The sequence below is a fragment of the Ciconia boyciana genome, chromosome 23 (genome assembly GCF_034638445.1).
Source record: "Ciconia boyciana chromosome 23, ASM3463844v1, whole genome shotgun sequence".
NCBI classification, from domain to species: Eukaryota; Metazoa; Chordata; class Aves; order Ciconiiformes; family Ciconiidae; genus Ciconia; species Ciconia boyciana.
This window is the reverse complement of record NC_132956.1, coordinates 2,692,870-2,717,014: the sequence shown is the minus strand read 5'-3', so window position 1 is coordinate 2,717,014 and position 24,145 is coordinate 2,692,870. Positions and strand designations below refer to the sequence as shown.

Below are 24,145 nucleotides of genomic sequence, written 5' to 3'. Positions count from 1 at the left end.
AAGCCTCAATGGGTGATTTTTCTTTAGGGTTTCTGTATGGGCATGAGAATATGGATATTGCTGCAGCAGCAACAAAATAATTACATCTGTTCTGCATCCCGTCTTCAGGGTTGCTCACACACCGAGTTAGCTGCAGAAGTGGGTGAGCACGGGGAATCGCAGAGCGTGTTTAAGGTAGGAGGGACAGATGCTTGGATTTTTGTGCGTTGGTTGTTTGAGGTTTTACGGGGTTTTGTTTGGCAAAACAGAAAAATGAGGGAGAGCGTGCTCTGATCGCGGTCCTGTTGTTTCCAAATTAGACGGGGATTTGCCTACACGGTTCTGCCATGGGCCTTCCAAAGCCCTGTATTTGCTTGTGTTTAGTAGATAGTCTGTGCCTGGTTATATCTAAGGAGCTTTTGCCTTACTATTGAGCACCAAAGAGAGATCACCATCGAGTCGGGCAGGAGTTTGGGGCTGGCATGTTCTGGGACTGTAACCCAGAGAGCTGTTGGCTCCCCGTGCAGATCATTCATATCAATTCAGGGCATCAAATCCCACGCTGAGGCTTAACGAAGCGTCATGCCTGTCACACCGAGGTGAGAGCAAGCACAGCCTCAATGAGGGGGACGGATTTACAGCTAACTGTTGGATTAAGATGAAATGTGAAAATCGCTGCTAAACACCTTGTGTTTAGCCAAGCGAGGCAAGGAGACTTGAACCTGCCCCTGATGCCTCACGGGTCCAGAGCCTCTTTGATTGTTAGCTTCGATGGTGAGACTTAAAAATAATTAAATTAATGTCTAAGTCCTCAAAAGCTAATTGGGAAAGGATTATCCTAGAAGGAAACCAGAGATGCAGAGGAAGAGGGACAGCTCCTGATGTGACCTGCGCTTGCTGCTTCAGCAGGTGACGAGCCAGATGCTGTTTTCCCTCCTGGTGATTTGCGTGTCACAGAATCCCCTGCGAGCCCCAGCAGCCGGGCTGGGGTCTCAATGAACCCTAGCCTGGACTACCAACCTCTTGGGAAACCTGGCCTTGAGACACCTTGCTGGACACCTCAGCCACCCCCGGATGGAGAGCAGAGCAGCTCTGACAGCGCAGTGGTTCTGAGGGGAATTAGACTGCTGGGTGACTTCTGCAGCAGCGATTGGTATCTGGCTTAACGTGTCTTGATCTTGCAAGCGTGCGTTTATGCTAAGTGCGGGAGCAGTCCCTCTGCCTTTAACGGGAGCAAGCGCAGCTTTTTGCTCCATTCAAGGATAATTCTCATGCTCCTGAACAATTCGCTGCAGGGAGTCACCAGTACTCTTCACATCCGCCCCACTTGAAAGACCACATTCAGGAGAGAAGAGCACGAGGTATTGCTTGGGAGGCTACAAAGATCCCCAGGGCCCTGGGCAACCCCATTCGACTAATATCCCAACTTCTTACAACCAATATCCAATGTCCTGCCACAAAACTAATTAATTTTATACATGAGTGAATTTACACCATCATTTAGCTCTGTGCTAGCGGGGACTTTGAAGTACAAACTGATTATGCAGGGAACAAGCTGGGAGCTGGTTAATAAGTTCCAACAAAGTGTGCACTGCTGGGAGGCCGTGTTAGATTAAACGTAGAATTTTATTGTTGTTTTGTTTTGGACCTCAGCTTGGAGACAAGTGAAGCAGCAGCAGAGTCTGTCGCCAGAGAGAGAGAAAAGCAATGGCAGTGTTGGGAAACATTTAAAAACTACATAAGTATTAATGATCGGGACCTGAATCTGCCTCTTCTGAAAACCTCATTCTTCACCTCATTTGCTTGGTTTTGCTTCACTTCAGGCAGGCTGGTTGTTAATGGAGGAAATCAAAGTGAATCAGCTCAACAATTCTGCTTTTGTGGGGCTGACTGGAGTAAAGCGTGAGCTGGCTTAGAGCCGAGCTGGTCGGCCGAGGGTGCTGGGCAGCCTGTGGGCAAAGAGGTCTCGGCTGGTCCTGCACCAGCACTTCCAGGGGCAGAGGCCTGGGTGGCTCCTGATTTCACCCCTCGAGGTTCTTTCCAGTCTGAACAGCTGGGGTCTCTGGAGACTCCGTGTTCATGGTGAAGGGCTGAGCACTAATGAGCTCTTCCGTGGAGCAAGGGGAAAGCAAGTCCTGAACAGTCAATAAATATTTGCTGGGACGCAGTCACTCCGGGAACCGTTTGTAACCTTTTGGCCAAGCAGCAGCAACGACCAGTCCAATTTGGGAAATTTAAGATAAGCTCAAGCGTCCAACCTGACACGCAGTAAAACAGCACAACCTTTCTGACATCCTAGGTAATTGCTGCCTTCTGCTTTCAAATGCACGGTATGATCGAGGGAGAGAAGGGGACAGAAAAAAGGGAGTAGAATTGCTATGGGGAAAGACTGTTTTAAGGAGTTGTTCCCACACAGTCCCCAAGGATTGCTTGCTTCCTGAAAAGCTCAGTGCTGCAGAGTGGATGCAAACTTAGATCAAAGCTTGTTAAATTGTGAACACCATTTTTGAATGTTCTTAAATCCTGATGTCCATGATTACCTCTGCTAAAGGCCTTCTCTCTGGATGACCCCTCAATAGCTGTTTTCTTTCTCTTTGATAGTCTGGAATAGGTAAGGAGTTGCTTAATTGGATTTAAATGGCTCTCCACTACCTATTATTCACTTGATGGCACTTCTGAGGGAAAACAGACCGGTAAGTATGCACTGAACTTCAGTGCAAATTCCAAGAGAAGCAGTTTGCCAAAGGGAAGCCAAGTCCCAGCCATCATATTCTCCAGGGATTATCTTGGTTTGGCCAGTGAAGGAGAGGTAATGGCAGTTACGGTATTTTGAAGCTGTTTGTGGCTATGGAAAATCTGCCCTTCACCAAAAGTCAAAACACAGCTGCAAAAAGGTTTGCAAAGTCAAATCAAAAGACTAACCAGAAGAAAACTTCAGCAAAGACTTTAAATGAACCATTTCTGAGACTCTACAGACTTTACTTTCTCCTCATTTCTTATTTTGCTAACGGAGAATGACCTCAGAAGAGGTTCAGCTGCAACTCGCGTAGAAAGGGAAAGATGTGAGTCGTGCATTCGAGCGCCTGCCTGGTAGGGACTGTTAGTTTTCTCCGAAGCAGTGCTCTCCCCTCCCTCCTGCCATTGTCGATACCGGGGCTGGGTTTCATGCAGAAGTGCCACTGACCTATGCTGGCCCGCTCCGGCCGTATCTCTGCCCCATGATCATGGGTTAAAAAAAAAAAAAAAAAGAATTAAAAAAGCTCATTCTGCGAGCTCTCCAGCCAGGGCCCGGGGCGCGGTCCCCCGCGCTCCGCCAGGTGGCGCCGTGGCGCCGGGTGCCGCAGGGGCGCGGCCGGGGGCGGGGGGGCACAGGGAGTGCTGGGGGGCACGGGCAGTGCTGGGCGGGGGGCACAGGAGTGCCGGGGGGAGGCACGGGCGGGGCGGGGGGGTCTGGCAGTGCTTGGGGGCACAGGGAGTGCTTGGGGGTCAGGCAGTGCTGGGCGGGGGGGGCACAGGGAGTGCCGGGGGGTACGGGCAGTGCTGGGGGGGGAGGCACGGGCGGGGCGGGGGGGGGTCTGGCAGTGCTTGGGGGGCACAGGGAGTGCTTGGGGGTCGGGCAGTGCTGGGGGGCACAGGGAGTGCTTGGGGGTCAGGCAGTGCTGGGGGGGTACGGGCAGTGCTGGGGGGCACAGGGAGTGCCGGGCGGGGTACGGGCAGTGCTTGGGGGTCAGGCAGTGCTGGGGGGGAGGCACGGGCGGGGCGGGGGGTCTGGCAGTGCTTGGGGGGCACCAGCAGTGCCGGGGGGTGCGGGGGGGTCTGGCAATGCTTGGGGGTGTCAGGCAGTGCCTTGGGGGGTCGGGTCAGGCAGTGCCGGGGGGGGGGGTGGGGGGCACGGCAGTGCTTGGGGGGGGTCAGGCAGGGCGGCAGTGCCGGCGGGCCTGGCCGTGCATGAGCTCGGGAAGCCCGAGCTCTGTCATTAGCCCCGGCCCGGGGCGGAGGCGCTGGCAGCGGCGTTCAGATGGGGCGAAGCCGGCTGGTCAGGCGCTCCCGGGCAGGCAAAAGCCTCTGCAGCTCCTCTGCTGCCCCGGGGGCCTCTCTGGTTTCACCGCAAGTGGCGGGGAGTTACCCCTCGCTCTGCTGCTCCCCTTCCAGACCTGGCTGCAGGCGGATGCTGGGAATCGTTTTTGCAGTCTGGGAAAGCGCTGGGATGAGGGAGGGGGCTGCGGTGTAGCTGTCTCGGTTGTGAGCGCTGCAGCTTGGCAGGGACGCGGTCGGAGCGTGCGGGGGCCGCGGTTCGACTGCCCGCACCCTTCAGCCCCATCTTGTCTGGCTGTGGTTGCGCTCAGGCGTGCTCCGAAACGTGTTGCCCGTGGGGTCTGTGATAGCCAGGGAGCTGGTACCATCATGTCCGTGCTTGGACAGGGGTCAGTGGTTGCCACCCTTGACAAATAGTCACCAGCGTGTGGCCAGACCAGGTGTAAGCTGTTTTACTTATTATTTTTTTTTAAAAAGACGTGTATTGCTTGAGTCACTTCACAATGTTCAAGGGAAAGGGTGACTTCTTTTCCCTCTTTTGGGCCACATGGAAAGCTGTGTCACGAGCAGATGTGGGCACTGTTTTCACCCAGTTCCCCTGATACTGCTGCTGAAGGCTTTTGCTCCTAGTCCATGGGTCAGTTACCACATCGCATGCCCACCAAAGTATGTCTGATGCCACCAAGGTCAGGATTTCTGGATAAATAAGTCTCGCCAAGTGGTGTTGCTGCCATTGCTTTCCCACTAGTTAATTCCTGGCCAAACCCCTTGTAAACGAGACACAGGTCTTTGCCCTGCGAACGCCTGCCATGACATTCTTTTGGTTACACATAAGCAGCTAAACATTTTGGAACTGGTTGGGAAATTTTTCACCAGTTTAAAAGAGAGATTTGGTTGAGATTGTTTTGTTTGTTTTTGCACATGTGAAATGTCTGGATTTTTTTCCTCGTGTCTGGCAGGAGAGTTGCAGTTAGAGAATATTCATACACTGATCTTGCTGACTTTCCTCAAGCTGTTTTTATTCCTACCACTACTCTACCCGTATATTGCTCTCTCCCCCCCGTCTTCAGACTAAGACAAGAATAATCTCTTACATGCTTCAAACTGTGAGGAGAAGGGGTAGGGTTATTTTTGTGGCTGACTGGGCACATGAGACACAGACGTTGTCCTGATGTGTGCATTAACCATGCCTATGCAATGCCAGGTTGATTTTTCTCTTTTCGCCTTCCTCTGAAGCTTCTGACACAGCCCGTGGCTCCAGGAGGACACGGCAATGAGGAAGAGGAAAATAAGCGACATTTCTTTTGAGTTTAATAGCGGCATTTCTTACCCCTGCTGCGTGCCTCAAGAGTGACTCCAGGCTTGGCCCTGCATCTTGCAAAACCGATTTGGCATTCTTAGGAGAGCTGATGTTTTTGGCTAGTTGGAGCTTCTGATAAATGTTGGCACATCTGATTTATTGTCTGACTCGGTTCCCAAGGAGACCACATGTGTAGCAGCCTGAGATAAGCGGCTTATAACCTAAAGGTGAATGCCTTAAAATATCGGTGTCCCTTTCTCTGTTTCCATTGATAGTGAGCTTTTGCTTTTTCCCTGCTATCTTTATTTCACTCTGTTATCAGAGAATTAAATACTTAGTGTTGTGTTGAGGAACCTTTCTGTCTTTAGAATTGGCTGAAGTTATAAATTCAGTTGGATTTTCTGTTATCACTCTTAATGCAAATTTGTTGAGTGTAATGCTGGTGTCTCTTAGTCTGTGGCCTGATGACAGCTATCGTGCTGAGACCCAGAGCTGGAAGACCCTCAGATCACCATGGAACGTGCACACGCATGCATTTGCTGTGCTACCCCCACCTCCAGCTCTGCTTATTTCTGTGCTTCAACCTCCTTCTGCAGAGAGCTGCCTTGGTTACAAGGAAGCGCAGGCGTCCTGCTCTGCCTGCGGGACTCCACCAGCTGGAGAAGGCATTTCATGTCTGGGGCACAGTTTGTGAGGGTGGTGATCTTGGGATGATGCTTTTCCAGCAGTAACCAGCAGGACGCCAAGCGGTGTGACCTCAGCAATAGGGACACCGTCACCTCCAGAGTACATCGACACCATGAGGATACTGAAGGGGGATCAGAGGGTACAGTTGGGTATATGCAGGGGCTGAGAAAGGCGTCTTTTGGGGACAACAGACTAGCAGCAATTTACAGCAGCAAAAAAAAAAAAGCCAGTTTATCAAGCATGAAACACTTGTTATTTACCGTGAAACAAGTACTGGTTTGTGTTTAAAAATGGGAAGAGGAAGGAATCGGATTGTCTGTTTTACAAAGGAATTTGGCAGGTAGTGAGGGAGGTAGAAGGGCTCCTTTTTGGCATACAAAATTGTTAGTAGAGCTTTTGAAGCATAGCATAGCTATCTGGCAAGATCTGGGGTGTTCAAGCACTGTAGGAATAAAGAGAGTTGTCTCCTGAAGCGTTAGCCAAGGCAAAGGGATGTATATGCGCTAGAGGGACCAGCAGGCTGCTCAAGCATAGGAATAGACCTACCTTTTGAGTGGCACAAACATGCTCCCTTGCTCAGATTGGCATGCCCAGACATCACTTGCTATGAAGCCAGCCTCCCCACCTCTCCAGCGAGAGAAAGGGTGAGTCTTGTCAACTTTTTATACACCTTTTTCCCCTGAGCACATTCCAACTGGTTCAGCACCTGGGGTCAATTTGCGAAGGTGTGCACAGACCTTGCAGGCTTGATGGATTCACCCGACTAAACCTGTACTTTATACTTTCCCTCCCACTGCTTTGTTATAGCCGCTCAGAGGCCACGTCTTGCAAACAGCAGCCTCCCTTGCAGGAGCAAAAGAAACAAGATCGTTCTTGACGTTGGTCTGTGTCCTGACCAACAGCCCAACTGTGTGGCGTGGCAGCCTGCAAAGGCGATGCCACGCTGGCACGGTGCCTGCGCTATGGAATACTGCATCGCGGGGAATATCCTGGGTTGGCTTTGTCTGTCGGTGGCCACCACGGCCCCACCGACTCTCCTCTGAGATGTAAAGCACCGGGTCAGGCTGTGATCCCTCCCGGAGGGTGTTCTCCTTTCCCTTTCTAGCAGTGGCCAGAAGATGATGTCAAAACCCTGCGCAGTTTTTGGCTGAAGGGATGCTTCTCCTTCACTCTTATTAGGCAGAGTTTTGACTTACAATCCAAGCTGAAAGTCCTATGGCATCATTTGTGAGCTCCCAGCACTGTTCCCTTTTCGTAACCAAGTCAGCAAAAGGAAAATGATGGTTTCCTGATTTTTCTCCAGCCGTACCATCAGCAGCGTCTGTGAAATTAGCAACCCAATGAATCAGTCGTTTAGCCATAAACATGACTGCTGATCTGACCGCTCGCTGAACAGGGAAGGTAAAGCTTAAGAAACAAGTCACTGGGTCTGCGCTATGGCATCAAAGCCTGTCTTGGTGTTGAGTTTCTGCTCTTCAAAGCACACGTTTTTCAGCCAAGATATACTTGGTTAATGCCTCTTATCCCTAGGTCATTTACAATCCAAGGTTGTTTTCAAGGAGTAAATTGGGGCAGCATGAGTTTTTGTGGGGGAGAGGTAAGCGACAAAGAGGGAACCAGTTCTTTTTCTAGCAGAGAAATTTTCAGACCATAATTAATGTGTCTTCTCCATGCATGTATGTGCATGCACACACCCAAACATAGCTGTCTTTGATCTCTGCTGGGAGGCTAGGGAGAATACAGAGACTATAAGATCAAACTTATTATTAGGGACAGAGCATGGGGATAACTGCACTGCTTTCCCTTGGGCTCTGGAAAACGGCAGGCTTGGATCCACCTGGCATCGCTTGCTAGCCATGATAGGCTACGACGAGATGTGACTGCTTTAAATACACTAGCGAGGCATTGGGAGGGGAAAGTAATGCTGCCGCTGTTGTCAGGCCTGGCACCGTACACTACAATTAATGCCAAAGCCATCAGTGCTCACTTTTTGACCCCCCTGGCAGGAGCAAGAAGAGGCTCAAGTGACGCAGGAAGAGTGGCAGGTTGTTATCGAAGTGCCTGCCGCTGTCCAAAAGCTGCTTGTTATCAAGTCCTGTGATTTTTTGTGGTTGACTTACAGCAAGCACTGCTCAATTTGCTGAGAATCTTCCGTCAGAGTGGCACAAAGGTAAGGAGCAATTCAAGTTCACGCATCGCTGGCATGTTCGTATCAAATCAGAGTGGGGATCCAGTTAATAAGGTAAAAGGTTTCTTATAGTGGCCAGTGCCAGGTGCTTTTAAGCAGTTTTTGGATTTTGATTTCCCGTAAGGACTGGAATAAAATACCAGACATATTCTGCTGAATATTTACTTCCTGACACTTATGAATGCTGCCTTCTGGTAGCAGGTGAGATGAAAAAATGTATTTGTCTGAATTTTAAAGTCTAAGCTACAAAGCAAGCAATTTGGACTTTGGGTAAAATTTGAAGCAGAGAAAAATTCACTTTACAGAGCAAAACTCACTTTCAACCCGGGTTCCAATAAAAAGCAGAGCGACATTGTGGAAAGTCTTGTGATGGGCCTTTGCACAAGAGCAGATTGCTTAATTTTTTCCAAACATTTGAGGTGCTCATTAACATCTGAGTGGATGCTAGGGTGAATCGGCCGTAGCTTTCACAATCTTCCCTCAAATGCGACCCTGTGTTATTCCATCTGTGTTTTTAACCAAATAATTCTCTGATTGTGTTGGCTTCATTGACCAGCCTGTGAGGAAACTATTGCAGCTTTGGTATTCTCGTGGTCTAAAACCATCTACTTCTCTCTCTATGTCCACTTACACCATGATGAATCAAGAGAATAAGTGAATTGGTCCAAGCAAGTGGCTCTAAAGCGGTTTAAAAATTCCGTAATTGGAAGTGTCTAGATTTTGTCTAGCATAGTAGCCTAACACATAGTTTTGCTTGAATACGTGGTTTTTGAAGGTGCATTCTTAGTCCTGTTTTGGGCATAGATCCTATCTATGCCGTCTTCAGATGTTTTTGCGTCTCTAGTTTCACACACTGTGTTTTTAATTTAGGCCGAGGTCTGCTTGCAACGCTCACAATGAAGACTGGCACTCTCCACATCCAAAGCAGCTTGCTGCATACCATCTTGTAGCTCTTCCATTGCCAACGTCCGCTGAAAAAGCTTTCTGGGTATGTTCTATAAGCGTAGCAGAAATAATAGACCAGATTCATTCTTGTTGAAGCTTTGCTAGTCTCAGAACTAAAATGAATACTTTTTAAAATGAAGGCAAATAAATTTGTAATAAAAATTTGTAATAAAAGAACAGCTACTGGCAAAGCCGGCAAAAGGCGTAGACAAAGGGTGTGTGAGCTTTGTATTCCCAGTTTTCTCAGTGTCCTTTGGTCCTGAAACCGCTTTGCTTATCTGGGCAGTCTGTTGCTGGAGTGTGGCATTGGCTCTGAGAGGCAGAGAGATGATAGGAAGAGGCAAAATCAGGTGCTTTTTTTAAAAAAAAAATTTCTTATTAGCTTGCTTTTGTGTATGGAACTGTCAGATGTGCCCAGTAGACACAGGACCAGTTTCTCTTTATGTTCCTATATAAGTTAGGATGAGAGTCCCAAAACACCTGTATTTCCAGCATTGTCTCCTCTGTTAGTGGAAATTTCCTATTCCAAAACAGGCCATATGCTGGAGTGGGATGAACTAATAAGCTTCTGCCATAGCACAGCAGGGAAGAATCCTAGTGTGGCTGCAGTTACGTTGGAGCGATACTGGGTTATTTTTAATTAGCACTTTCCTCCAGGAAATAAGTGTAGTCAGAGAAATGCAAAAGATCAAGTCTTTTTTATCAGTCTTGCTTTATAACTGCCTGCACAAATTTCTACATACGTTGACATGCAGATGGCAGTGCCTAAGAGTGCTATGGTGCTAATTTCCCTGGTGTGGCATTACCCAGAGACATCAAGCTGTCAGCATTCAGATGACATAAGAAGTGAAGCACCAGAGATTTTGTTTGGCTTCTATTTGACCAGCTTTGCTCCCTGTTGTTTTTTTCCCCTCATTGCTGTCCAAAATGTGAGGCGTGCTTTCTAATGAGAAATCAATAGAGTGCAGACTCACTTTGTTAAGCTTGTGTCGCGCGTGCAAGATGACAAGAGACAGCAAAGCAGCTAAAATGTCCCCCTGGCTAATAGCTGCTTGGAAATGCTGACTTTTTTTTCAGAGAATAGCATAGTTGATATTTCCTGATGAGAAGAGGGAATTTTGGGTGGTGCATCAACAACTTGGAGTTAATTTCAAGGCAGGCATCCTGCTTTTCTCTCTTGTCATTCTTGTATACTGCATAAATTGCAAAGCACGTCTCTCAGTCCTATGAATGCTGTATCTGCACAGGTTTGGAATAACCTGTTTTCTTTGTAGGCTTTTTATGGGTAGTTGGCTAGAGGCGATATCCACTTTGTATGCTAGAGCAAGAGACGAACCTAATAATGCAGTAGAAATCCAGAAACACTGGCATAGGGAAGGATCCTTGCTTTAAGTATGAGGTGATTGAGCATGTGTGCTGGAAGAGCTGAATCTATTCATAGACTTGCAAATGCCTGTTGGAATGGGAAGAAGCGATCCATAGCTGCAGGAACAGGCGCGGCTCAGTTCTCTGTTGTAGTCTTGGAACTAAGGAGTCTCCTCTTCAGGCTTACAGAGTTCGGGCTTTACCTCTGATCTCTGATAGAGCCAATGGTGCCGTTCCCCTACCAGCCCTTGGCTGCTTTCTTTACAGTGTAAGTTCTCTGAGTCTACAGGTCGCTATGCTCACCCAGTTTCTTGCACAATAGGCACCCGTAGCTGTTATACTATACCAGCCTGTAGACACTCCCTTAATCCAAATAACAGCACACAAAGGCTGTTTACTTGGGATATGCACTGTTCCTTGGGGTATGCTTTCAGAAACCACACTGACTACAAACGTAATAAAATATGTAACAATGACCTCTCACGACAAAGTAATTGGGTGATTTATAATAAATGACCATTTAACTTGAATTTAAAAAGCGTGCCAGCTCTCGCATGCCAGAGAGAAGAGCAGAAAATAAAAGATCGCTCAGTAATTTCTGTCTCTTGTTGTAGGACTCTCTCTCAGATTCAGACCCTGGGACTCCAAGTTCTGTCCTAGGAGAGGTGACCCATCTGTCATCTGGCTCGAAGTGGATGAACTGCATTCCAGGCTGCGTAAGAAGAGAGTGTCTTTCAAGTCGAACCTCCCTCGATAATCAACATATCGGTTTGTACTGATAGAGATCACATACTGAATTTCATTACAGAATGATGCTTACCATGGTCCTTGCAGCATGCTGTCTACTTGGCAGCTGCTTTGCATCCTGAACTTGGCTGCAGTTCAGTGGTAAAAGAATTTTTAACTGTTTGTCATTGTAAAGCACTTTGGGATGAATGGTGTTACATAAATGTGAGGTTATGATTAGGCATTAATCTGTACTGCAATAAGGAAGAATATTGAAACGTGCTTTTTCTACTAAGTCTTATTTAATAAGAAGGGGAATCAATTTGTCACTGTCTTGCTATGACTTTCTCCTACCCCTCCAGCTAGTATTGTGCATTGCAGATAATGCATTGCAGGAAAGAAAATGGTTGACTATCGATGGCAGCATGATTACACAGGTCCCTGTGATTTAAAAATCAAATCAAAGTTATTCATCCTCAGTGGCTTTTGGAATTCTACTTTCCGATGTTTTCATCCAAACAAGTCTGTGACCCTGAACCTACAAGTCTGTATTACACAATATCGTATAGCTGCAGAGCTGCTGGGAACGGGCCTGGTGCGTTGTGTGAGCGATGCGTGCCCCGTGGCAGATGCAATAGCACGGGCATTAAGGCTGCTGCAGCGATTTCAGCTGTGCGGTTAGTGCCAGGAGACTTGGGAAGTCTTGTGGAAGCACTAAAATGTAAGACTCTTTGCCTGGTGTTCAGTCCCTTCTGAATAAAATCAGATCTGCTTAGAGACACTAAAGTTCTTTAATTACTTGCCTTGTGTACCTTAATGAGCAGAAGAGAAAGGCCTTAGGACTCGGTTCTTGTTTTTCAGCTTTGTGCTCTGGTTTTGACTTCATTGGCTGCAGAGCAAAGATCACATAAAATTTCACTGTAAAATCCTTACCGAAATGACAACAGCTCCCCAGCTGTTCCTGCATCAGACTGACCACAGATCTATCGGGAAGTTGAATCCTGCTGATGTACTCATTCTGGAAGTTATCTGTCTTAATGTTCACCATTATTATACCAAATGCCTTGCAACCCTTACCTTCCAAATGATTCACAACAGATTCCAGGGTTTTGCTGCAACATACTTACCTTGTACGTCGAAGAGTACAGAGCAAACAAAAAACCCAGAGAGACCCGAGTTTTTTTATGTCAAACAAAGCTTTGGGTGGGGCGAAGTACTTAGGAGTGTTTCTAGAAATATTGATCTGGTTTTGTGCCAGCTGTTTAGTGTTAGATATATCTATCAACCTGGAAAGTGTTTCCCCACACAGGGTGATCCTTGGAAAGTTAACCCAAAACATTAGGGCCCTGCGAGTAAGGAGCCGTGGCTTTACCACAAACTGCTTAGTCAGTTCTCTTTAATTTCAGATAGAAAGAATAGAAGCAGCCCTAGACGTGATTAGTTTGGTAACATTCATGACAGCTGCGGCACAGATGATGTTTGTTTACTTGGTATAGAATACCTACAACTTCTTTATTGTCAAAAAAAAAAGGGACTGAACTTACTTAAGAGTTGGCTCATTTTTTATTTCAAGCTGATGCCTGGTTGAGATGAACTAGCTCAAACAGGCCTATGTAATTAAAGTAGTTCACAGTAGAACTTCCAGTTCTATGTGTACAAACAGATAGGGAGCAAAACCAGCATTATTGACTTGATGTGAAGAAATTACAGTCCTCTACTTCTCTGTGGGAGAATAGCTCTACAGCCCGCCCTGCCACCGACATGGAGTTGACTCGGAATTGTGAAGCTTATAAATGGCAAGTGTTGAACTTGCAACAAAGCAGAAATATATTATCGGAATTTTATTTCAACTATTGTGCTACTTACACAAAAACAATCAGATGTATTTTTAGCTCATGAATTCTGTTGGAAAAATCTTTGTGTGAGATGTCCCCTTGCCAGCTTAATACCGTAGTCACAACATGATCAAATTGAAAACTGAACAGAAAACTGGCAAAAAAGGGGATGTTGTGTTATAGAAGAGTTAACTTACTAAACACCTTTAAGACTGAGAAACTGTCAGGTTTGTCAACCTAAAAAGGAGGTGACTTTTTTTGGGGTCTCTAAAACAAAGTCATAGTAGTAAGAACCTAATTATTCAACTAGTTAGTACAAGTTCAAGATGCTATTTCATTGTTTTGATTATCTGATATCTTTACACATCCATATTTATTACAACCCTGAAGACTATGTAGCCCAAACCTTTTATTTAATGAGCAGACATAACACAGGAAGTCAAAACAAGACATACACGTACACACACGTACATATATATACCAATATACATTTAAACAATGCAGAAGAGGTAGTACCGTTAATTAAGAAATATATAACGTGCAGTAAAAATACTAAGACAATTCAGATCTGCCTTCATTGCACCTCTTCCAAGTATCACAAGAGACTATAGAACGATTTATTCAGCATCAATCCAAATTTAAAAATGTACTCTGTTCTCTTATATGATTGTACCCTGAATTTTCTAAAGGTGATCCTTCAGGTGACTAGCTGAAGGGGACAGCATTTAGTTTATAAGTTAAATACTATGGCTGTAACAACTCGGATAATGAGCTTTGAATCCATTACTGCTTACAGGAACCAGATTGTCTGTACGCTTCAGGATGTAAGGTTAGGTATGAACACCAAATATTTAACCTGATCTCTTCCTCCCCCCCCCCCCCCAACAGACCCAATCGGATGACTGAGTTCTGTTTTGGAGGGATGCCTATCCTATAAGGGGAAAAAAAATAACACATAGAACTGGATGGATTTTATTGTTGACCCTAATAAAAACTCCAGTGTAGTACTGAAGTTATATTAGACATTAAATAACTTCAGTATTAAGGTTTTATCAGGGAAAAAAAAACCAAATAAACAAAAACCCAACAAAACCCCCTCAATCTCTACAGAAACATGATCCTAAAAGTACTGAAAGATGAAGATGGGAAGACTCCATAAGACAGCTCCCCAGTCCGCATTCAGGAGCATCCTAGCATGCCTCAGATGCCCAGAGAACAAGCTGCTAAAAGCAGGAGAGCCAGATCGTAGAGCCAAAGCTCCAATACTTTAAGCCACTTACTCAGCAAGTCTGTATACTCAGAATAGAAGCTCTGGGCAATGGTCCGTGTGACCACAAAAGCAGAGCTCTTTCAGAACTTTGTCAACCAGACTGACTATTTCTTAAGATTTTTAAGCTGTACTTACAGCAACTGAAAGACTTTGCTCTGTGAATACTGTTTTAGGAAAGAAGAAAAAAAAATACAGTTAAGAAGGATTATCAACTGTTGAGACTTAAATGTAAAAAACAAAACAGACCTAGACGTCAGTAAATGCACCTTCCATCTGCATTTGCAGATCTGACCAAGGCATGTTCTCTAGTCAGAAGATACACGCTAGGCAGACTCAAGAGTCTAAGGAAGGCTACAGGGAAAGAGGAAGATGATACCTTCCTTTTTTAGGATTGTTTTCCAGATTTCCTGGTTTCCTCTATTGTTTAAGCTCTGATGGGCCAGCAGGAAAAAAAAAAATCCAAACCAAACAGCAATGCAACGAATCTAGGGAAGATACTGTAGTATATTGAAGACAACATTTATCTGATATACTCTTCCTCAGAGATGCAGGACATATCTTCATCTGTGCTTTCCTCCAAATCTGGCAAGTTGCCCCAGAGCAATACATTCACACCTGGTGGGAAGGAGGTAAGAAGACAAAGGAGAGGGGGAAAAAAAAAAAAAAGTCTTTTTGGATTGTGACCTTATTTTTAAGTTACACAACGGTCTATTTTCAGAGAAAATAACTACTCTAATCATTGCAAAACCTGTTAAGACATGTTCATGATAAGTATATCTAGACTATTTCCTATTTTTCTTCCAAAGTGATCTTGTAAGTGTTGTTGTTTACAGCATAGTTCAAAGAGTAAGTCCCTGCCCACAGACGTATTTATATAGCTAATTCATGTAGCTATCGATAATCCCCTCATGGCTGATTTATTTTTAAATGCATTGATCTGAAACACAGGTGACACTGAAAGATTTAGACAAGAAGTTACTCCCATCTGCAAGGAGGAGAAATGATTTGTCAGAATGCTGTGCATTCCTGAGGACTGAAGGCAAATTATGCTAGACACTTGGCATCCAACCACCACCTAGCTGAAGAAACTAGCTAGCAGGAGCTGTAGCTGCAGCTTGAGCTAATGAGGACTCAGTTATACAGGGTCAAAGTGACAACATGACTCACCCCAAAAGAGTGCCCATTGGACAGCTGCCTAATAGCACAGTAAAGCTATACATACTGCTATAAATAGCAGCTGGTGGCTGTGTTTATACTAGTTATAATATTGCTTGAGAAAATCCTGACTTCTGTCTACAAAAGGGGTAGGTTAAGTTTTCTGATGAAGATAAATTTCCACTTAGAAATTTTCATTTGCAAAGTAGCTACAACTACCTCCCCCAAAGTAGTTTGCTAGATTAGCAATACAGTAACGCTTGCCTTATGCCTCCATATGTTACACTCTCTCCATATGCTTTAACTATATTGAGATGCCTCATTAGGAGGACTTAGAATTCAAGAGTTTAGGGAAGAGAAGGAAACATATGTGTTCCTTACCAGAAGGGTCTAGTCTGTTGATGCCAAAGACTGCTTGGCTATGAAACATCCAGAAGTGGCCATTATTACAGGACAGCAGGCAAGGTTTGCAGGGAGAAATCACATGATAACCGACAATGTTACCACTAGAAAGACAAGTGAAATAATGAGCAACACAAATGCCTGGTGAAAAGATAGATGTTGTTGGCTTTTCCAGCTCAAACTAATGTTAAATAGCCACAGTACCAGACTATTATGTAATGCTCCTATTTTGATAAAGTTCAGTGAACATAGTTAAACAAGCATCTTAAATATTTAGGGAACATCTGTCAGGATTTACAGAATATCTAAGTTTTAGATCTTTGGCATAGAGAACCATTTAGTAACTTAAATTGTGTAATCCAGATTAGTTTACATACCAACAAATGGTGCTGTATCTTTTTTTTTGTTGTTTTTTGGAAGGCACATGATTCCATTGGAATCAATGTAGAAGTTCATCATGCACATAAAATCCATCTGACCAGAAGCACTGTGCGTGGGAGAGTATCAGTAGTAGGAGTAATGAGACTGAGAATATCAAAGCCTTATCTGCTCTCCTAGGTTGAAACCTAGAACAACCATTTTTCTACTTTCTCAGTCATGTGCTCCAGTGAGATATTTGTGTTTCTCTACTTCTGTCTCAAAAATAAAATACTGTGTTCCTGTCGCAACCCCCCCACTGTTCAAATCTGAACAAGGTAGAAGTCTTGATTATGAAGCTGAAAGGATCGTCTCAAATAACTGCGAGCTATTTGAGAGTTGTTGTTTTTACTCTTAAATATCAGGCATTAATAAAGAGGATAAAAGAACTCCAAGAACTTTAGTGACAGCATGTTCCATCTGCTAGCAACAACTAGATCTGCCAAGAGGATGTTCTATTAATTAGAATATGAGTAACTACTTCTTACTGTGGCCTTATTCACACAATTATCTCAGTGTTGAAGCAGACATTTAATCAGGCAGGTGGCATGCAAGCTTTCCCGTATACTCAGACTACTGACAAGGTTGTCACACTTCCACTTGGGACTTGCACAGAAATAGACTGGCAGCCATGCCCAGAAGTCGTGGGCTGAGTTTCTATCAAGCAGCATTAAATTTGAAATAGAGTATGCAATCTGTTCATTCATCCCTTAACTCTTGCACTGCAGTAGTCTGCAGTGAGAAGGTTAAGCAGCACTGCAGTGTGCTTGAGGAGGTGTTAGTGTCGTTGAATGGCGTTCTTACCACTTTAAACACGCGATGTTCTTCAGTTTGCATTTGCAGATCTCAGTAAAATAGCAGCTTCCGATGAAATCAACAGTACTAGATGGGAAGAAAGTAAAAATACAGAAGTTTAGATGTGGCGATGATCACAACTGTAACGTTTCGATAATACAGGTCTGAAGTCACAACAAAGTGACTGTAGTCTTGTGTGTTTTTTTTTAAACTTTCCCAAGACCACACAATTCCATTTCCTGTCAGCTACCAGCCATACTCATGTGGAAACAAAAAGAGACCCATGCGACACTACACGAATATATCGTAAGTCCTCTCAAATTAAACGGGGAAGCACCGCTTCTCTTAGTACTCACGAACGCTCGCGTGCTGCTGGCTGTGTGGCACTGTCGGTCAGAAATCTGATTATTTGCCCTGGTTCCTGGCAAATCTCAGCTAAGACTACAGAACAATAGCTTAAAGGCTAGGACGTTTAAAACCAAACCTTTGATTTCTTATCTCCTTTTTAGCCCATACTTACTTATTACCATGTTGTTTTGCAATCTGATTTCCTTAGTATTCAAATATTGTTATGGGAAAGCAACACGCAACCGACTCGGAGCAGAGCTGTTCCGGAACCAGCACAAGATCAGGTTTGTCCTGTTTACAGATATTTATTGCAAATTCTAATCTTTGCTTAAGGAAGGGGCTGGAGGAACTCCCTGTGGCTTCCTAGGCCTACGTCTTCCCCGCGAATAGATTAAATTAGACTTGTGGTTTGCTGGACGAGGGACAGCCTTGCTCTCGCCGTGGCTTCCCCGGGGCTGATGGAGAGCCAGGTGGAACTGGAAATGGAGGATCGGGTTCAGTCCTCCGCTTCGGGGCCGTTTTCCTGGTGACAGCCGGCTGAGGGATCCTCCGGGAGCCGGCGGGATCGCAGCGGGGGAGGCCGCGGCCCCGAGGCTGACAGGCCGCAACGCCCGGCCCGGCTGTGCGGGGCCTCGGGGCTGTCGCCGTGCCCCGCCGGAGGGACCCCGCGGCCTGCGGGGACCAGCCGCGCCCCCCCGAGGCCCGGCGCTTACCCCGAGGGCGGGATGTCGGTGGAGTAGAGGTCGATGTCGGTGTCCGCCAGCAGCACGGCCTTCATCCCCCGCGAGCTCAGCACCTGCTGGCAGAAGCGGCAGCACAGCACGGCCACGCACCGGTCCTCGAAGGTGCAGCTGCTGGCCGACATGGCGGGCGGCCACCGCCGGGCCGGGCCGGGCCCCGCCGCCGCTCCCCGCCGCTGCTCCCCGCCGGGCCGGGCCGGGCCGTGCCGTCCGCCGCCAACGGCCACGCTCCCACCTGTCAGTTTGAATTCCCGACCTCAGTCTCCCATTGGGCGCGGGAGGCCCCGCCCCCCAATCTGATTAGTGGAGATCAGCGGCGGGGCCCACCCTCTCCCTGCTGGCCGTTGGAGGAGACGGGTGGCACCACCCCTACCGCCTGGGTATTGGCGGAGGGGCACGCCCTGCCTTGCTCCCATTGGCCCAGCCGGCAGCCGCTTTGCATGACTCGTCCCGCCCCTGAGCAGTCCTTGGGGCGGAGGCTACTGCGGTCCGCCGGGCCCCGCCCACCCCGTCCTGGCGGGGCGGTGCTACGGGTGCCAAGCGGCGGGAAGAGGGGCGGGCCCAGCTGAAAGATGGAGCCGTCTGGTTGGTCGGGGCGCCCGTCGCTCCTACCCAGCGCTCTCCGCCGATTGGGCGGTCCGCGCGGCGGGGCGGGGCGGCGGCAGGCCGGTGAGGGGGGACCGGGTGGCGGGCGCCAGCGGCCGGAGGACGCCCGGCTGCGGGAGGTGGGGAGGCGGCTCCGCAGCGCCCAGGTAATCGCCCCGCCCGGCCGCCGGGCCCCCTCCCCTCCCCTGGCAGCCCGCCGGGGGGCCGCGGGCTGCCCCCGCCGGCCGGCCCCGCCGCCTCCCCTCAGCCTCCCCTCAGCGCGGCCCTGAGGCGGGGCGCGGGGCCGCGTCCCTCAGCCCCGGCCCCCCCGGGACACCCCCACGCTTCCTCTCCCCGCCGCCCTCATTGTTCTTCCCGGGCGGGATGCGGATCCGGCGGGTGCCGTGTTTATTTATTCCTTCCTCCCGTACGCGCATCTTCTGCGGGGGCTGCCCGCCCGCCGGGCTGCAGCCTCGCCCCATCCCATCCCCGAAAAAAGGGGGAAAAAATAATAATTAAAAAAAAAAGGACGGGAGAAAAGTTGTGTCCCGCCGTCCCCCTGCGGGCAGGGTCCCGTCTGCCTCGCACATGCCGGGTGAGCCGCCCCGGCCGCGGGCCGGCTCTGACCCCTGCCTCGGCGAGGGGCCGCCGGAAAACCCAAAATAACCGGAGAAAAACCCCAAACCCCAACCCGGAGCTGCCGAAGGAAAAGCTGCGGACGGAGCCGCTCCGGAGGGGACGGGTCTGGGGTGTCGGGGAGCTGCTGGGCTCGTCCTCCGGCTCCCGCCGCTGGTGTGATGAGGGCTGGGGTGCAGTTTTCCAGCGGAGGATGCTGCAGCTTGGCCGGGCTCTGCCTGTTCGTCCCCCCGCATTGCTGCTCATTTGGAGAAGCGCTTTCTCTCTGCGCAGGCTGGTTCCCCTCCCTCCCCTCGCTCCCCTGGGGACCCCGCTTGCCAAATGAGCCCCTGCTCCCCCCTTGGGGCTGGCTGCCGTGTAGGCGTTTTCCCTTGGTTACCTGGCCGGTCTGCATTTCTAACCTCATGCTGCTGCTTAAAGGACAATTTGCAATGTCAGGGCAGCTTTTCTTTCGATCGCAAATTTTGGCTGGGCATCTTGTGACTGCTGGCTGCAAGCTGTAATTTTCTAAATTTATATATATTTTCTTTTTTTTTTTTTTTGCATTTGCAGGCAAGCAAACCAAAGAAAACGGCTTCTTGTCCTCCGTTTCTGCTCTCGTTTGGGATTTGATTTGCATCATCTCTGAGCACATTTTAAAAAAAAAAGAAAAGGCAAACCAAACCCACACAAAACATGTTGTGCGGAAGGACTTCCACTCCCTGGCTGTGCTATTAATGTTAGCAATCAGGAAGAGCCTTTGGGGGCTGCAGGATCTCGCTAGTCTGATGCTGCTGCTAAAGGTTTTGGTGCAGGGAGACAAAACTGCTGCCTCTTCCATCCACTGATCTCTCAACATCTGCATTTTGCTGCTGCTGTGCTCCGTCTCATACCCTCTCTCCATGGACTGATTTAGGTTTTTTTTTTCCTTTTTGTGGGGGGGAGGACAAGCGGAAAATCAAGGCATTGCACTGAGAGGAGCGAAATTGCATTTATATCTTGTGTTCTGGTGGATCTGTGTTGAGGTTAATCTTTTTGGAAAAGAAAACATGACGTCGCCAGCAAAATTCAAAAAGGATAAGGAGATCATAGCTGAATATGACACTCAAGTTAAAGGTAGGAATGGTTTTATTTTCGTCTCTTTTGCTCTTGCAGTCCTGACTTGCAATTGTAGGAGTTTGCAGTAGATGTTTGGGTGGGGAAGGGGGAAATCATTTGCAGATTGCCTGGAATTTGCAGGGCTTTTTCATAATACAATGCTGGATTGGGTTTGCAATGCTTTTTCTCGTTCCCATGGGGTAGGTTCCTACTATGGTATTGCTGTTTTAAGGTATCATGGTAAGGGCTTTTTTATGGAATGTAACAAATCTTTGAGTTCTGAGAGATCCATATTTTTCTGTCTGCTGTTCTAAAATATGGCTTTGCATTTGAAATGTGAGAGCCAGTTAATTGCTTTTTAATCTTCCTCCTATCATGGGAATCTTTTAAAAATCTGTGTAGTGTCAGAAGAGCATATTTCCACTGGTAGTAACGGGGACTGTGCTGAGGGTCCCTGTAAAGCTGTTTGTGCTAGAAAGTTCCATTATTCAGGATTTTGCTCTTGGTGAGTCCATAATATTACTGCCTGGTTTTTCTTACTGTGCTCTTGGGTGTAACACCTTAAGGTTGCAGTGTGTGTGTATAGACACATATATATGCATACATATATAAATGAATAAAACTAATGCATCGGTGTTATTCCCATCATCATAAGGAAGGCAATAAGGAGTCGGAGGCATATTTGCAGTGATCGTGCAAGAGTTCTGCAGAATTCAGTTGGCTGGGTTTCAAGCTATCATGTGCCCTAGGTTAAAAAAAAAATGGTGAAATGTCTACTTAGCTTCTTATTTTTGCAAAGTTTTCAAGATAACGCTTATTTAAAAAAATAATTATGGCTTGGGTATGGCGTGATATATTGCTGTTAGGAAGTTATGAGATTTAGTGATTTGTCTAATCGGTTAAAACTTGCTTGGTATGCTCATAGCATGCAGGAAAGATGGCCTTCGGGCAGGGTTGATTGAGTTAAATCAATGCGATTTAAAAAAATGTGATTTAAATCTGAGTAGGAAACCTAGATTAAAACTGACAATTAAAATATTGTTTTGCAATTATGTACTTAGTTATTTTTCCTACTGGGGGGGCTGCTCACTGGTTGCAAATCATTAAAACGTGTTGTCCTACAAGATGCATGTCCTACACTGACCCTGGTACTCTGTACCTAGACGTAGTTTTGACATTTATGTTTAAAATGCTCATCTGAGCAAATATAAAGCTGGGTCGGAGTTTATTTTAATTTTTAATTTTGGTGGTTGTTTTTTTTTTAATTTTCAGGTTCTTAAAGTTAGAAATGGAGAAGAGCGTGTTTCTTTTTTACTGTCTTAGTTTCTATTCCTGTTTTCTAGCTGTCTTTGGAAATGGGAATTGAAGGCAGTGTAAAATTAGAGGCTTATATGTTCTTTCATTATTTACCCCATCAAAATGTGTGTGATAGATACAAGCTTGTAGTCACAATATTTGTGAATTGGATGCAATAATAAGAAACAAGGCTTTAGAATTAGTAAAGCGCATCTTCTCACCTCTCAGTTTTTTCATGCATTAGAAAAGAAATCTTTCCCTTCCTTTTCAAAAAAGAGACCAACCAGACGGGTAAAATGGAAATGAGCCTTCCCTGTGTGCAGAGACCATTACTGCCAAAATTCAGTTCATCTCTGAAGGTGGTCGTGCAGAGACCTGTCAATTCAGCCTGTAAATGTGGTCCCAAAAGTGAATTGTTGTCAGGGCATATCGACATTTGTGCCTTTTGCCTTATAAAACGTTCCTATCTTCAATATGGGAGGTTAAGAAGAGCGGAACTGTGTAAATAGATCACGAGGAGCTGGGAGAAGAGGGTTTCCTTCCTGAATTAGTGGCGAGGGCAGCTATGAGTTTGTCTCGGGATACTCATCCCTCTCGCAGTTCAGCTCTCCTTGCGCAGGGACTCCTCGAGGCGCACGCCTGCCGTGGGGGATTGCAGGGAGGTTAAGGTCAGTTGTGTGATGCCGGGGCAGCCTTGCGTTGGACACCTAGAAACAACCCCAGAAGTGGCTAATGGAAGGTGCTAATCCATCTCCTGCTCTTCCTTTGAGAGGGAGGTGTAGATGGGCCAAACAGCTCAAAAATACACACAACCGTACGGTAACAATCCTCTCCCCCATCACCTCATTTGTTTCAAAGTACAGCAGGGAGCTTCCCTTCTCCACCTGGCTTCAACCCTTCATGAGCTGCTTTGACAATGGGGATCGTCGTTCCTCTGCTTTTAGGTACCACGTTTGGGGGGAGACTTTGAAGTTATAAGCTCTTCTTAAAATTTCATGAAACTTGCTTTGCATCTCATAGATGCCTTGGTTCTGAGTTGGATAGTGATTTGGCTCTACAGGAAAACTCATGAGTGGTAGGACCTCTTGCCTCTCTAATTCCAGAGATGTGCTGGTCTCTCTACCACAGTGGGAAGATGAGATGGTGCTAAAGACACACTTAAATCCAAAAGTGTGGTGCTGCCTAGTCATTAAACATATCATGGTCCTTACATAAAAAATTTTAGCGTCCTGATCAAATTCTGACTTTACCTGCAGGAATGGCATAGAAATGGTGTTAACTCTGCTTATGGGGTGTTTGGTATCTTTTCTCTTGTGTTGTGAAATGATGCCATGAAGCAGTCGCTGTGGGAGTGAGATGAATCAGGTGTTGGTGTGTTACATAGATCATAAGGTGTCATCTGTTCCTCAGATGAGATCTCTGATATTTTTCACTAGCATTTAGAAACTTAATAAGTTTTTTGCTATGCCATTCTGGCTGTGCGTTGGAAACCGTGTTTAGAGGCTTCATTTAAAACCATTAATCCACAAACATGTACTTAAGCACTTTAGATTAGTAATACCAGAATGATTGAGCTTTGTTTAAAAATTTAATACTCTTCAGTTGTTAATAAAAAACTATTGAAAGAATAGTATGGTTTATGGTTAATAGATCATTGTTATGGGAAATTTTTGGTTTTCTGTTGCTGAATGAACTTGGTAATTTTTCTTGTAAAAGGTGTGTAGGGGCGACAGGGTGTTGATGAGTGAAACCTTTTGTTCTTCCATGGCTGTGAGCTATAGGTATTTGTTGTCTTCTTCCAACAGCCGGTTCTTTGCTTCTTTTGGATTGAAGTGAGCTCTTCCCGTGGTTGTGCATGCAGCTAATGGCAGGGGAGATCAACGTTAGGATGAAATGAGTTTCTGAAGATGAAGGCAATTCACCTCTTACACATCAGACTTACTGTGCAGTGGTCAGGGGACAGGGAGGGAGCAATGTGTTTCTTCCCGATTACTCGTGCAGCGTGGTTGAGGACAGGCTTTGCAGTCTGTAGGTGCTGGTGCAGTACATCCATCCTTGGAGGTTGCTGGAACCAGACTTGGTCTGACCTTACAGGTGACCACTGGAGGTTGGGCTGGATGACTTCCTGAGCTCCCTCCCAACCTGAATTGTCCAATGATCCTGTGGTCTCTAGTATCTGGAGGTTCAATTACAAACTCGCTGTCTTCTGCAGAAGTGAATTAACCTGCAGAGGTGTCCAGACAGGGTGGCTACCCTCAACAACTGCATTGACCTTGAGTCTTTTGCCTTTAGATGATGCAAGCAAAGTCTGCCTCGTGTTTGGTTGCATGGCTGTGCTATCTGCACCTGAATGTTTCACACTGT

General features: G+C 46.7%; 2 protein-coding genes across 7 annotated transcripts in view; one reads left to right on the top strand and one right to left on the bottom strand.

Moving 5' to 3' along the window:
- Window positions 1–13,456: 13,456 nt before the first annotated feature.
- On the bottom strand, window positions 13,457–18,422 carry FAM72A (family with sequence similarity 72 member A). Its single transcript, XM_072886252.1, has 4 exons — window positions 18,161–18,422; window positions 17,109–17,186; window positions 15,867–15,991; window positions 13,457–14,945 (listed from the first exon to the last, which is right to left on the bottom strand). Exons 1-4 carry the CDS (start codon window positions 18,310–18,312, stop codon window positions 14,851–14,853), a joined length of 450 nt encoding a protein of 149 aa, XP_072742353.1. The 5' UTR covers window positions 18,313–18,422; the 3' UTR covers window positions 13,457–14,850.
- A 433-nt stretch (window positions 18,423–18,855) lies between these two features.
- Window positions 18,856–24,145, top strand: part of SRGAP2 (SLIT-ROBO Rho GTPase activating protein 2) — a 113,638-nt gene continuing 108,348 nt past the window's right edge. For 4 of the 6 annotated variants that reach the window (XR_012046152.1, XM_072886249.1, XM_072886246.1 and 1 more), the window contains exons 1-2: window positions 18,856–18,939; window positions 19,961–20,503. Coding sequence is in view for 5 of the 6 variants with exons in the window: in XM_072886249.1 (XP_072742350.1) it covers window positions 20,437–20,503 (67 nt within the window). In the remaining variant the exon portion in view is untranslated. Of the gene's footprint in view, window positions 18,940–19,033; window positions 19,172–19,249; window positions 19,368–19,960; window positions 20,504–24,145 lie in introns of those variants that run through there. The other 2 variants (XM_072886247.1, XM_072886248.1) reach the window with 2 other exon arrangements.

Coding starts and splice junctions, on each gene's coding strand:
- FAM72A (XM_072886252.1), bottom strand. CDS start 18,312: ATGTCGGCCAGCAGCTGCACCTTCGAGGACCGGTGCGTGGCCGTGCTG. Junction 17,187..18,160: donor ACCGACATCCCGCCCTCGGG/GTAAGCGCCGGG, acceptor CTTCCCATCTAG/TACTGTTGATTTCATCGGAA. Junction 14,946..15,866: donor CAACAGACTAGACCCTTCTG/GTAAGGAACACA, acceptor CCTTCCCACCAG/GTGTGAATGTATTGCTCTGG.